The 15,099-nt window shown below is 46.3% G+C and overlaps 1 protein-coding gene across 1 annotated transcript in view; it reads right to left on the bottom strand.

The window, feature by feature from the left end:
- USH2A (usherin) overlaps nt 1-15,099 on the bottom strand; it is a 691,295-nt gene that overhangs the window by 9,727 nt on the left and 666,469 nt on the right. The window contains exons 67-69 of the mRNA XM_072814508.1: nt 10,243-10,419; nt 8,575-8,658; nt 3,982-4,226 (exon numbers count right to left, since the gene is read on the bottom strand). Of these exons, the coding sequence (XP_072670609.1) occupies nt 3,982-4,226; nt 8,575-8,658; nt 10,243-10,419 (506 nt within the window). The remainder of the gene's footprint in view (nt 1-3,981; nt 4,227-8,574; nt 8,659-10,242; nt 10,420-15,099) is intronic.

The following is a 15,099-nucleotide window of genomic DNA, read 5'->3' as shown; positions in this document are numbered from 1 at the left end:
AAAAATTCAAATCCCTGGGTAGTCATACTGTCACCTGGGTAGGATTAATTTTGGATGTCAATGGGCTCTGGGAATACTGCCCAGGGGCCTGGGACACTCCAGATTGCACTTCTGCTCACCCTCCAGGACCTGTGACTAACACCCTCGATGCTGAAGACGAGCCAGTTTGGGGACCCAGAGCCTCCGGCAGCCAGCCAGCCCCCACCACTCCTTCCCCTCCTCCCACCTCACTTGGCCACTTAGCAAAAGTTAACCATTTGGGTGCCACTCTGCTTTTCCCCAGTGGTAAGGGGTACGTGGGAGTAGGGTGTGTCAGTTCTTTGGTCTGCTCATCCCGGTTGAACTCTATGGCTGGCGCCAGAGGCAGCCGGGCCTGGGTTCTGCAGGGACAATAAGGGCTTTTCAGCAGCCCCACGTGTTTTGTTTTTTAATTTTATTGTGGTAAGTACACTTAACCTGAGATCTACTCTCTTAACAGGTTAAGTGACAATACAGTATTGTTATCTTTAGGTACAATGTTGTGCAGCCCGATCTCTAGAACGTCTTCATCTCGCATCCCTGAAACTTTATACCTTTTTTTAAACTCATTTATGGCTATTCTCAGACTTGACTGTGCATCTGACCTCCCAAGAACTGGTTGGACTAGCAGATTCTCTGGTTTCTTTCTCAGAGATTCAGATGTGATGCTGACACTGATAGTTCATGGACCTCACTCTGGCGGAACAAAGCTTGACAAGACTCATGAGAACCGTGAGCACAGGTACCATCCAGAATAACTTTCCATGGAAATGGTGCGATTTCTTCTTAATCCCGGTTAGCCAAGTGGACAAAACTAGATTCCTCCTTCTGAAGGATTATGAGGCAGAGGTGCCTGCCTGTGGGGTATGAGTCAAGAGACAGGAGATTTGATCACTGAAATGCGTTATAGACACTAATGGTATCTAGGGAGGTTTTCTTGGAAGCACACTTCATGTTATAGAGTAGATGTACCCAACAGAGCTCCAGAGTTTCCCTTCTGTGCTTTCCATGCACTCCGTATGCCCCAGGGTTGATTTATGTCCCCAGGCTAGCGAGGTCTCAGGTCTTCTGGGCCCTCCCATGCACTTCTGAACCCCAGAAGTGGTGGTGATTCTTTCTTCAGAGAGAGAGGAAGTTACTCTTCAACAAGGGAAATCTTTAAAGTATCTGCTCTTCAGTGGGAACCTTCTGATGACTATACACTGAACAGCAGCACATGGATGGTGGTGTGAGTTGGCCACTCAGGACTCATTCCTTTCACAAATGTCTGTGGAATATCTATTAGATGCCAGGCACTGTTCTGAGTATTGAGGTACAACAGTCAATGACCCACAAAATCCCTGCCCTTGGGGAGCTCACATCTATTTGAGGAATCAGACAAACATATCTGCCGCAGTATGTTGTGATGGTTCAATGGAAAAGAGCAGACCAAGATGTTAGGGAATTTAATTTCACATGGAAGGGGAGGCGACATCTGTGCAGGAACCTGAATGAAGTGAGAGTGCCAGGCACTCAAGAGAAGAGCGAGAGCGATGGCACAGTGGGAGGGGCTTGGTGGGCTCAGGGGAGGAAGGAGGCTTGGAGAGCAAGGAGGGTGGGATGAGGTGTGGTTGGTGAGAGCTGAGGGCCAGATGATGGGGGGGGGGGGAGCACTGTGCTGGCTTCTCCACCACCAAGTCTCCGTGGCATGACTGTTCTGTGCCGCAGACACAAAACCATGGTACTTAGAGGGGTGGCTGCCCCTTTGAGTCCCCACACTTCCACTACGTGGGCATGAGGTGGCTTTTCAGCATCTTAACCGCTGTTTGTGGCTGGGTCCTGGACAAGTGGAGAGATCTGGATGGCAGACAATGCAACAATTCACTCATTTCTATTTTTTAAAGTGTTGAAACTTAACCAGTTTCACCAGGTTTTGCGCTTGATTTTGGTGCTGCCGTGATATTGTGATTCATGATAAAGAGATATGTGGTCTTCAGCCCAGTTTCTGGCCCAGGGCTTCTGAAACCCTTGGAATTTCTTAAGAGATGAGAGCCACAAAGATGTCTTTTGTTATGTCAGGGAGGTGACTTTTGGAACCACCTAAGGATGGGGGCGGATTGTCAGCAGAACCAACCCTGTGATTGGAGGGTTGGGAAGTTGGGCCCCCCTCCACGTAGCCCCGCCCCCCACCTCCAGGGAGGGGAGACAGATGAAGGTTGAATTGGTAGCCAACCGCCAATGATTTAATCAACCACACCTAAAGGATAAAACCTCTACTGCGGGGTTCTAAGAACTTCCGAGCTGCTGAACACATGGAGGTTCTGGGAGGGTGACTTGCTCAGCAGGGTGTGAAAGCTCTGCACCACATCCCAAGCCTCACCCTACGCATCTCTTCCATCTGGCTGTTCCTGAGCTCTGCCCTTTTGCAATAAACTGGCAACCCAGTAAGAAGATGTTTCTCTGAGTTCTGTGAGCTGCTCTAGCAAATTAATAGATCCCAAGGAGGGGTCACTGGAAACTCCAGTCTGTAGCTGGTCAGAAGCGCTGCTGACAACCTGGACTCGTGATTGGTCGCTGAAGTTGGGGGGGGGGGGGACAGTGTTATAGAACCGAACCCTTAACTTGATGCCTTTTCTCGGTAAGTAGAGTCAGACTTGAGTTGGGTTGTAGGACACCCAGCTGGTGTCAGAGAATTGCTCATTGTGGAAGAACCGCCCCCATCCCAACGTCGGAACTGGTGATCAGCGTTCAAGTGGCACAGGGTGGCCACTAGCGCAGCCTTTGTGCAAAGTGGAAGGAAGATTCCTCAGGCAGGTGTAGCCCATTGGATGCAAGGCTTGGAAAGAAGACTGGTGGGAATTAGAATTTGCAGCCTTTCCTCCTCCAGGTAGACACAGCCGCTCACCAGAGTGCGCCTTCACATTCAGTCACATTTTACCCCTTGCACGAGTGCTCTGGGCCATGATCCCCCTGCACCACCACATGTGTGGCCTCACTCCCCAGACCTTTGCCTAACCTCCTGGTCTTGGCTGCAGGTGGTTGGGAGCTCTGAGGAGCCACTCAGGGGCTCATCCCCAGGGGCCCAGGGGGTCAGAGCCAGGGGACAAACAGCACTGCTAGCATTTTAGTTTCTCCCTAGATCCCCTTTTTATTGCTAATTCCGCCACCGAGTTGCACAGTTACAGAACCTGTAAGTTCCCCAGGCGATTTCAGTATACAACTCTTCTCCACTATCCCCTGATTTATGGTGTTAGAGCAGACATTTTCATCCCTGTTTGCGCCACAGGATCACTTTGGGAGTTAAAAAAAAAAAAAGAATACCAGGGGTGCCTGGGTGGCTTAGTCAGTTAAGCAGCTGCCTTCAGCTCAGGTCATGATCCTGGGATCCTGGGACTGAGCCCCATGACAGGCTCCCTGCTGAGCAGGGGAGTCTGCTTCTCCCTCTCCCTCTGCCTGCTGCTCCCCCTCCATGTACTCTCTCTCTGTTAAATAAAAAAAAATATTTTTTAAAAAACTAAAAAAAAACTAAAAAAAAAAAAAAGACCAATCCCAGTTTCACCCAAAAGCAATGAAATCTGAGTTTCTGGGGTAAGGCCCAGGCAGTGGCATTTTTAAAAACTTCCCCAGTGTCTTGTCCATTTGAGCTGCTCTAACAGAATCCCGTAGACTGAGTGGCTTATAAACCAGAGAAATTATTTCTCAAGTTCCAGAGGCGGGGAAGTCCAAGGTCAAGGTGCTGGCAAACGGGGTGTCTGGTAGGTGCCTGCTTCCTGGTTCACAGATGCGGGTCGTGTCTCCTTGCTGTGTCTTCACATGGAGAAGGGACAGGAAAGCTCTCTGGTGGCCTTCCGTGGTCCCGTATTTTATCAAACATAACTGTTACCTAGTCCCTTGTTACCGTGACCCTGGACCTACCTCCCTCTAACTAAAGGCAAGTACTCTAGCCCAGTGGCCGGGAACCGGGGCCGGCCTTCAGAGACGTACCACATGGGTTTCCCCCGGCGGATAGACATTCAGCGGAGACATTCTCTTCTGAATAGGCACCAAGGGAGGCCTCTCCCTGATATACGGTTCCTTGTGGATTTTCCTTTGGAGTAGCAGAGACAGAAAAATGGCCAACAAGATCAGGCCTAGCACGGCCATTAACACGATGAACCATAACTCGTTGTAGAACTCGGTGCTTTTGCTCCCCGAGCCTCTCTTTTCTCCAGGAGTTGTCAGAACCAGGCCTGCAAAACCCAGGGACAGAAAAGGGAAGTGTTATTGCAGAGGGCGACTTTGGGATCCCTTGCCCTGCTTGTCTGATGGTAAATTGGAAGGGGGTTCAAAGCAGTTTGTCTCGTGGGTGCTTGTTTGGACTTGTGTTCGGGCCCGCACGACGGTGTGGTGTGTCCAGGGAGGAGCTTACAGCCCTCCGGAGGCCCCCCTGACGCTCCTGACAGTGGAAAGGCGTGGGGAGGGGATGACGGGACTTTCCAAGGGGGAGACCAAGTAACCTTGAGGAACGCCTGCTCCGAGAGCACATCCTTCCTGGGGCAGTGGGCTCCTAGGAAGGCGCCAGCCTAGACTGCTGCTGCTTGCAGGGAACCTACTGGATACACGGGCAACGCTGAGGATCCAGGGTCCCCTTGCTTCACGCAGCAGCCCTGTTCCCAGGAGGTTTTGTGCAAACATGATTAGAAACACCAGATCCAGGGGCACCTGGAGGGGGGCGCTCAGTGGCTGCCTTTGGCTCAGAGTGTGATCCCAGGGTCCTGGGATCGAGTCCCACATGGGGCTCCCTGCAGGAAGCCTGTTTCTCCCTCTGCCTGGGTCTCTGCCTTTCTCTGTGTCTCTCATGAATAAATGAAATCTTAAAAAAAGAAAGACAAGAAACACCAGATCCTATTTTCTACTGTGATGTAAGCAGCCTGTGTTTGCCAACATGTTGTCCTTATAGGTCTTGTACCCGGGCCTCCCTGCCACTTAGCGAAAGCTCTGCAAGTCATCCCTCCAGCACCCTCAGAGAGATTCCTCTGGAAAGCAATCCTTTGGCAATAGGACCACTTACTCTTGCTTTCTGTTCAAGTGTTGAGAGTTCAGTCGATGTGCTTCTCTGCACACGAGGCCGAGAACAGGACCTCCCATCGAATGAGCATGTACTTAACCCAGTGTCGGGCCCCGGGCCCAGGGAGGGGGGTGCAGCCCAGCTCTCAGGTCTGTGGAAGGAGCCGGGCAGACAGGAGGGAGGCTCACAGGGCTCGCTGCCCAGCAGCATCAAGCAGGGAAATGGAGCAAGGAGGAGCCGGGGCAGGGCCTCAGAGACCATCCAGCCCGGCCGCTTGCTGGGGCTGCTGGCTAGGATGTCACGGGAGGTTACTCAAGTAAGAGGGCTGCACGGTATCCGCAGAAGGGAGGCCACGAAGGGACAGAAGCGGCGGAGAAATGTGTTTTGTTTTGCAGAACGAACAGTTCCAGCCCAGGGAACAGCCAAGCAGGTGTTCCACCTGGGAGCCCCTGGCTAGCTGCGCCTCGCCCAACAGCCCCTTACGGGAGCCAGCCGGGGCAGGACTGGACGGGGACCAGCACAGACGCCCCCCTGCGTTGTCCTCAAGTTGTCTTCAGCTCCTCATCATACTCAGGTCTCTTCCTGCAGGTGCAGTTTTTTAAAAGTACGACGTTTGCCCTAGCATGTTGATGTGCTAGGTGTGTGGGACTGAACCTAAGGGCCTCTGTGAGGCCCCTCCCTGCCCCTGCCCCCCTAGAAGACTCAACAAAAGCTTCCTGAGCTCATCCCAGGGGGAGACAGAGCTTTCTCCCTGTCTTCTTACTCTTGATTTTATTTATTCATGAGAGACACAGAGAGAGGCAGAGACACAGGCAGAGGGAGAAACAGGTTCCCTGCGGGGAGCCCCATGTGGGACTTGATCCTGGGACTCCAGGATCACGACCTGAGCCAAAGGCAGACGCTCCACTGCTGAGCCACCCAGGTGCCCCTCCTGTCTTCTTACTCGTAACAAATAACACAAAGTTCTTTGCTTTTAACACTTCCTCTGGGTATACTCCATTCCATGTACCCCAAGTGGCGAACCCTTGACTGACTGGGGTCACAGGGTAGGCTCAGAAGCCAGTGGATCCATGCAACAGTCATGCAGGCTGGTGTGCGCTGTGAGCCCGAGCTGCTCTTCGTGGCCCAGGGGAAGGTGGGCAAACAGACCCAGTGGCAACAACCTATTCACTCCTTGTGCAAAGTCCCCGTCTGCAGCACCTCAAGCACGAGGTGGGCCTGCTGGACACTTCACACCCACGTTTGCAGTGGAAAGGAAGGGGACGGCTTCAGAGTTGGGGTGAAAGGAAGAGAAGTGACTGAGACTGTATTTCAAGCTCCCTAAGAGGAGCGGCACAACTTTGGTAGCCCTAATTCCACTTCTGACAGCTCTGTGGTGAAAGAAGTCAGTCAGCCTGCCTCTCTGGGCCCCTGCTTCCCCATGTCTACAGTAGAGAGTCGGAGTCAAAGCTCTGCCGAGTTCCAGCAGGTAGGAATTCCCCTAATTAGGAATCGATGCGTGTTGTTTGAATGAAAACACCCAACATCCTTGGTTATTTGCTGGAAAAGCTGAATTTCCTCTGCGTGGCATAGGGCTATAAGCCCAGAAACAGATCTGATGGACCCAGTGGGCCCCTTGCTTGGGAGGACACAAGGGAACGTAGGGCAGGCTGCCTGAGGGAAGGCGCAGAAAGAAAACAGCCCTCGGAACAGGAGGAGGGAAATGAGGATCGCCAGACTTATGTGCTCCAAGGCTGCCTCAGGCAAGGGAACAGGAGCATTTGAAAAGTTACATCATAAAATCAAAACTGACTATGGGTATTAGTAGGACAATCCATCTTGGAATCTTTCATAACTTCTCACTGTCCTCAGTGTTCCTTCTCTCCTCAATGGAAACCTCACTCTGTATTCAGGAACCGAATACAGACTTCCCCTCTCTTATGGATGGAGATCTTAAAATCAGGGTGGTGTGTCTTTCTCCCTTCTTGTTTTTCTTTTCAAAGTCCCTTTGATTTTAAGGGAGGGACTCCACTCATTAAATGGGAGCTTCAGGGTCAGGATAGGAAACTCTAGTAGCTGAGCCTCTACTTCAAAGAAAAACCCAAGTGGTGTCCAAGGAGATCCCTCCCAGTGAACTGCCTGCCTCAGGGAAGATGTACATCCCCCTGACCCCACAGACTGGACTGGCCGGATCTGGAGATGGCTCTGGAGATCGCTCGGTCTAGGTGATGCGGTTTTACTCAACTTGTGATCCTGGTTCCCTGAGTCAGAATCACTGGGCAGGGCTTGTTTATTATTTACTTTCCAATTTTTAAAATCTGATTAGAGTTGACACACAATGTTATGGGCAGGGCTTGTTGAAGGAGCGGATTGCTGTGCCCTACTGATTCTTGATGTCCTCCAGGGACCTGGGGGACCATATAACAAACAAGCACACTGAGATGATTCTTAGGACGCTTAAATTTGAGAACCACTGCTCATGAAAAAGTACGGGGCCAGGAGTCAGCAGAGAAACCACATTCAAATTCTCATCTTAGCAATGAGCATTTTTGGGTAAGTTCTGATGTCCCTCAGACCTCTGTTGGCCCACTCGTGGAAACACTGGAGTTGCTAAAAGAACACCAGGTAAAGTCTACTGTGTCCCACAGCTGCTATGAAACGAAATGAGATAGACTCTGTGGAGGGAATTGTGTTAAGTATTGTTAAAAAAAAAAAAAAAATTGTACATGGCACCCAGACACGTAAAGTCTGGAATCCTAGAATAATACCTATATATATTTTTTTAGTGATTGAAATTATCCTTGATAACAATATATATATGTTTACCTGTGTTTCAGAATTTTTGGACATTTGTATTTAAAAAAGAACCCCTAACGATACATGCATACTAATTTGATAGAACATTGGTTCCTGGCATCTAAAATAGGGTATCAGTCCCAATTCTGTTCTAATAGAAAAGATCTGGTGTTTCTCTAACTTGCCCTTTAAAATTGTAAAGTATTACACATGTTGGATCCAAAGATTGTACGTAGAACTCAATTTAAAAGATGCTCCATAAAAATTACAATTTCATCTTTTCAGCTGGATTACTTGGTAATAACAATCAGTCATAATCTTTTACAGAGAATACAAGAGAGACATCTCCCCAATTCACCATTTTAGCCTCTGGATCTGTAATATTATCTCTATGATCCACATAAATTGGCATTAGAGCACTTTCTCTCTTCCTCTGATCTCTTTTCTCTGACTTCCTCTATAAATCACTTTTTTGGTAAACAAAGTTGTTTAGCTTTTTTACTGACAGAATTGTGGGTAGGAGAGAGTTTAGCCTTATCTCTCTGTGTCTATGATTCAGTGATTTGGTACCACATGTCCTAATTCCTCGCCTAATGTAATGAGGCATGGGAATGTCTAAAAAAATCTTATATTTAACACAGTTCCTCCCATATAGTCTATAGTACATGAGCGCAGAGATGTATAAGCAAACACGCTTGCTTCTTTAGAAAAATAAATAGATTCTATACTACATATAATATGAGCTAAATGTTTACCAAATCCTGTAGAGGTATCATATTGGACCACGGGTGTCTTAACGCTTCCTTCATCTGTGGTGCAGATGATCTGGAAAAAGAAGGCTGGAAGAAAGTACATGACTCAGTCACTCGACACCTACAAAGACCGAGTAGACTTCTAGAAGAGCAATGTGTCACAGCATGGAAAAGCCTGAAAACAGTTTTCCAGCACAAATTGTGAGGTTTTTATCTAATACGCAAACTTATTTCTAACATTAAAATTATGAAGAAAAAATAGCTATCATTAGTGTAACAACTGTATATATCTATAAGTAAAAGAACTAAAGAAGCTGAGGGCTTATAGACCAAAAAAGAAAAAAAAATGTATTAGAAAAGGATAATACACAGTGTATCTTGTTCTGTCATGGTCTAAACCCGCTCCTTCAAAAAGGTACAGGTGCACTTTACACTCTGTGACCCAAAGTTTCTTTCTAAGCAGGAGAGCTCAAACAGGGTCTTACAAATCAAATGGTCTAACTACTTCTTTCAATAGCTGGGAACCTGCAGGAAGAACTCTTGTTCGGCCACACAGATGGTCAGAGGCCTGCCCATGAATAGAACCCAGATCTCCCGACCACGGGGCCATCTGCTCATCACATTGGCTGCTGAGGTGACTGAGAACTGTGACCATGGAAATGTGTAGCCGAATTATAAAAATGCCGTTGATAAACTTCAAATACTATAAGTGCAATGCTGGCACTCACTGCTAATCTGCACTTTTAACCAAAATAAATATTCTTTTCAAGGAAATTAAAAAAAAAAAAAAAAGAAGTCCACTAATGACTTCACTTTATAAGTCCAGAGTGCTTAACATGCCTTCACACCTATGGGTCCCATGGCCACACTAGTCATTAGAAAATACTTAATACGGGGGCACCCGGTTGCTCAGTTGGTTAAGCACCAGATTCTTGGTTTTGCCTCATGTCATGATCTCGGGGTCCTGAGATGAAGCCCCACGTAGGGCTCCACGCTCAGCATGAAGTCGGCTTGAGATACGCTCTCTCCCTCTGCCCACTCCTCCTTCTGCTCATGCTCTCTCACACAAAAATAAATAAATTCTTAAAAAACAAAACAAAACAACTTAGTATCTTGTAAAGCTTTTTCTCATTTCAGTTTAAAAAAACAGACAAACAGAAGAAGAACATGTAATAAAACAGGGAGAAAGAGTTTGGTTTTCGAAGGCAAAGGACTGTTGTTTGAGGAATGGATACTGAGGTCCATTAAGGAAAACCCTCACTCAGGACCCTATAGAGTTGGAGATGCTCATTGACTGTTCAGTCTCCATTTGGAGGCCATGGATGCATCAAGAAAATATCTGAATTCCCTGAAAGTGCATGATTTCAGGATACTCCTTGACACTTCGTGAGTGCTCTTTCTCTTATGGTGCCAGGCCTGCACTCTTGTTGCTTCTTGGGGACCCTCAAGGCACAGAGAGCAGCATTCTCCCTCCATCTGTGTCCTAATGGCAACTCATCAAGCTGCAAATGGGAAGGGAAATCTTATTTACTGAGAGCTGCAACTTTTCCACAAGAAGTAGCCACTTACACCAAGACATTTTAATGGTGAACACCTGCTGGCCACCTTTCAGATGGAATATCAGACGGGGACCCAGAGTTCCCGACTATGAAATGGGGGTCAGAAACTAACTTTTGTCTGCCGTCCTGGGTATGTAGAGGGTGGTGTCGAAGCCACTGTACACACGCTGGCCTCCATCCATCACCACAAACTCCTTCAGCGGGCCGTTCAGAAGGAAAGAGCCACTCCAGTCTACACGCACCAGAGACAAATTGCTGTCCACCAAGAATGGGGCTCGGTATTGGGGCACTGTTGGGAGAAAGTTGTATGTTTTAAAAATGGTTACCTCGGAGTATGAATGTGTATGTATGTCTTTTATTTTTTTTTAAACATGCCCCCCCCACCCCTAAACTAGCATTGTTGGAGCCCTTCCTATTTTCCTTAGTATTTTGAAGAAAAAAAAAAACTGGCATGGGGGAGTGGAAAGAAAACCAATGGGAACGTGTGAAATGCTTTCTCAGCAGCGTTGCACCTGCTTCCTGCACCCCCCCCCAACAAAAAAAAAATCAATGGAGAGCAGTGTTTTACGAAATAAAACTATTAGCATACAACGGTTGTGCTTACCAACATAACCCTGGAACTCATATTTTGTTGCATTTTCCCTCTTTTAATGGGTAAAGTATCCTTAACACTATTAACTACAGTAGATTGCTATTTCTCATATCGAATCAATATTTATTGCTACAAAGCCCCAAGGACTAGATGAAGTTAATATATTTTTTTTTTGCCAAACTAAACTGCTTAGATGGTGAATTATGTCCTTTTGGCACCCATTTATTTTTAAAGCTTTTTCTTGAACCGTTAGTTTGTTTTCTAAGATAGTTAAAAAGCCTTGCAAATAGCAATTCGACTATAATAATTCATTGCCCTGACTAATCAATCAATAGCATAGTACATTAGTATATAATCAAGTTCAGGTCTCCTAAGTATTATATCAGATACAGAAGCGACTTGGTGTGCATTTTACAGACGTGTTCTCTTTCCATTTTTCAGCTTCCTACTAAAACAAAAGAAAAACAGTCCTTAACTGAGTCTCATCTTTTAAATGAATAATTTTTGCAGAAACAAATGAAGCGTTACCATATCATCTTGTCAAGTCAGAAGAGATTTATTTCATGAGATCTTGTTTTCTCCAAAATAATCAATACATTTGTAGCAGCATTAAGATCCATCTATATACTAAATTGGCTTTTAAGAAAAGAAAAAAGGGAGTGGTAGAAATAAATTGGGTATCCTTTTTTCTTTAGAAATTAAACCCATCTGCTGCTGATGTTAGGAAATATAACCAAATAAGGAATAATTATATTTTGGTGATCCCAGAATTTAAGCACAGGACAACCTTGATTCTTATTTTTCAAAAGAAGATATTTTTTAAAAGCCATAAGAAAATATTTCTGCAAATACTAAAACAAGAGCTATAAGACCCTCTTTAAATATCTGTTTTTCCAACTCAAATTTTGCCTAATATCACAATGGAATATACTGTTGTATTTGTGATTTCCCCCTGTTACTTAATTCAGATTTCCAGGCCTCCCCTGCATCATAACAGTGCAAATAAAGGGGAGGCTTGTAAATAGTATGGAAGTAGAAAGATTGGATCTTTATTTGTCCTGTAGGACATGGAGATCTTCTAGAGGAAAGAGTGGTTAAACAATCAAAACTACCGAGAAAAATGGATTTGGAGACTGAGCAAATGGGAACAGTGACTATGCCTTTTGCACTTGGTGTGTTTAATCTCATTTAATCTTCGGGATTCCTGGGTGGCGCATCCCTGCCTTTGGCCCAGGGCACGATCCTGGAGACCGGGGATCAAATCCCACGTCGGGCTCCCGGTGCATGGAGCCTGCTTCTCCCTCTGCCTATGTCTCTGCCTCTCTCTCTGACTATCATAAATAAATAAAATTTAAAAAAAATCTCATTTAATCTTCAAAACAATCCTGCAAGAATTCGTTCCTAATTCTTCAGGTTCAGAGAAGCCAAATAACTTGCTTAATAACTGTTGCTGATTAGGAGACCAAGGATCTGAACCCATACCTGCCAACCGTAAAGCCCATGTTGTTTGTTATAACCTCAGTCCCACATTTTCCTTATAGAAACCTAGAATTGTTTTCAGCATTTTGGAGACAGGCTTCCAGAAGGTAGTCTGCTATCTTCCTGATACTGGCCTCACTGAAATGAATTATTTTCTTGTGTCACCACCACTCAGCTCTCTGCCTCTGGGTTTTGTCTGCAGGGTGAGTGGCTGATCCTGATCTGTTGGGGACCCCCGGGGCCAGATGCCCTTGCAACCCTGCTCCCCGGTTACAATTAGACAGTAGACATTGAGAATCTGCACACTTTGCTTGGATCATGGCATGAGTGACAAAGAATGCCAGCACTTAAACGTGAAAAGTTTTGGGTGTGTTCACTCACTCGTTAAACAACACATGTTGGGTGTCTAAACACGCTGCCCAGGCTGGAGGCAAAATGGAGAAAGTGAGGACTGCAGGTGGAGCAGGTGAGGAGGAAAGATGCCAGCTGTGTCTGGGGCTGTCGCATCTGGGCAGAGGTGAGGAAGTGGGGTGTGGGTGTGGGGTCTGGGTTCCAGAGTGGAGGACTCGGGTAGCAGGTGAGCATCTGGGAGTCAGCCTTTGGAGCTGAAGCCTTGGCATAGATGAACTAACTCCCAAAGAGGGAAAGTGAGAGGAGGGAAGGGGGTGGAGAAGGTTGGGGCTGAACAGGAAGAGCCGGGTTGGTGTAAGATCAACAACAAATTGACTCAAACTGAGTATCCAGAGGCAGAAGGGAGACCAGGGGACACTTAGGAAAAACCAGGGGGACTGCTTTTTAGTTTTTTATTTAAATTCAATTTAGTTTTAGGGGTAGAATTTAGTGATTCGCCAGTTACATGTAACCCCAATGCTCATCCCATCACGTGTCTCCTGAATGCCCATCACCCAGTTACCCCATCCCCCAACCCCCAGCAACCCTCAGTTTGTTTCCTAGAGTTAAGGGTCTCATGGTTTGCCTGTCTCTTTGTTTTCATCTTATTTTTTCCTTCCCTTTAGGGGAACTGCTTTTTAAAAAAAGACTGAGGGTTCCACTGCCTTAAATGTTTCCGAGAAGCCAAGAAGGGTGAAAAAATGCCCCCTGGATCGTCCCTCTGGGGTCCAAGGGCAAACTTAGGAAGAGATTTTCATGCAGGATGGGGTGGAAATCAGTCCCGTGGAAGTTAAAGGGTAAATGGGGAGAAAGACAAGGGGCCAAGCACATGAAGAGGGTTCTTCAGATAAGTTCTGCTGTGAAGGGAGGAATGTGGCAGTGAACAGAGGGGACAGGTTAGAGAGAAACAACCTGGACTCTAACCCGGGTCCACTGAAGGCTGCAGAGAGGAGGATGGTCAGCAGCCAAGAGGGTGCTTGCTATTCAAGGCACAAGAGGTGGGATTGTTTCAGGTACAAGAACTACCCTTCCTCGTTGCAGGAGGAAATAAAACCCATTGCAGGTGGGCACAGAGGTCTGGGGTGGGAAGGGGGCAAACTACTGACTGGTGACTTCTCTGACCCTGGTGAATTCAGAGGCAAGGAGTTCTGCAGAGAATGTAGGGAAGGGCGAGTGAGGGGATGGGCATGTTTGGGGGGAGGGTGGGAGGCTCTGGAAGTCTGAGGAGGGTGGGGAAGGTCTGAAATCTTTATTCCAGTGTAACATGGTGGTACTGAGGGTGCTGCTGAGCTGGGTGGTCATGAATTTACAGTAATAGTTCCACTTCCGAGGGGTGGAAACTGGGAGGTGACTTCAGCTCTGGCTTTGGTTTGGGGAGGCTTCATGGTCCAGTTCCCAGAGCCTCCATTTGGATTCTGGTCTATGTGAACAGTATCTTGGAATTGTAGTGTCTGGTCCCCAGTCCCACTTCATTTTTCTCTTCTGTACATTTGGACAATCGCCCTTACTTTATCGGCTTGTGATGAGAATTATTTGTAAAGTCCTTGAACAGTGCGAGGAACAAGCAAGTCCTAAGACTGACCTGTTGCTAACATCCTTCCATGTTGCTCAGTCACATGAAGATCTTTGTTTGAGGCACTGGACGTTCATGAATGTATGACTCTTACTTTAAAAACTGCCAATGCCAAATACTGAAGATGAGATTATGATTTGATATCATGTGGCTGGGAAGCCAACTTGCAATAAGTATTCAAAGCCTTAAAATATTAAAATACTTGATGTAGTAAATTCCATTGTCGAAATTTAATTTGAAGATAATCAGACATTCAAAGACCGGTTCCCAAATAAATTTCTCACCATATTTATAAAGAAAAGTATTAGAACAACTAAAATGCCCAACCAATTCATTGGATGAAAATTATATAGCCATTCAACGTGGTGGCTAAAGCCTTTTTAATGTCATGGGAAATGCAAATAAAATAAAATCACATCAAGTATAAAAAGCAGACTATGAAATTTTCATTAGAGTATGATCTCAGCCACATAATAGAAACTGCATGAGAAAAGGATTAAAGGAATAAATTATGGCAAAATACTAATGTGATTGCCTCTGGGTGGTGGGATTATAAGCAGGACTGGCTTTACGGGTGTGTGAATTGCAGAGCTAGCTGCACAGGGCCCCTCACATAAAAGAGTCATGAACTTAGTTTGATGTTCTACTGTCTTGAAATTCTTAATGATTTATAAATAAGGGGCCCTGTAGCTTTATTTTCCACTGGGCCCTGCAAATGATGTAGCTGGTTCTGATTGTAAGTACTAATTTTATTCTTAATACTTTTTATATTTGTTATTTTTAAAAGTTTATTTAAGTCATCTCTACACCCAACATAGGGCTTGAACTCATGACCCGGAGATCAGGAGCCAATGTTCTTCTGACCGAGCCAGCCAGGCACCCTGTTTTTGTATTTGTCATTTTTAAACAATAGACCTTATAAATTCTGCAAAGAA

The sequence above is a fragment of the Canis lupus genome, chromosome 38 (assembly GCF_048164855.1).
Source record: "Canis lupus baileyi chromosome 38, mCanLup2.hap1, whole genome shotgun sequence".
Taxonomy (NCBI): domain Eukaryota; kingdom Metazoa; phylum Chordata; class Mammalia; order Carnivora; family Canidae; genus Canis; species Canis lupus.
The sequence above is the reverse complement of the archived record's forward strand: the minus strand, read 5'-3'. Positions and strand labels throughout refer to the sequence as shown.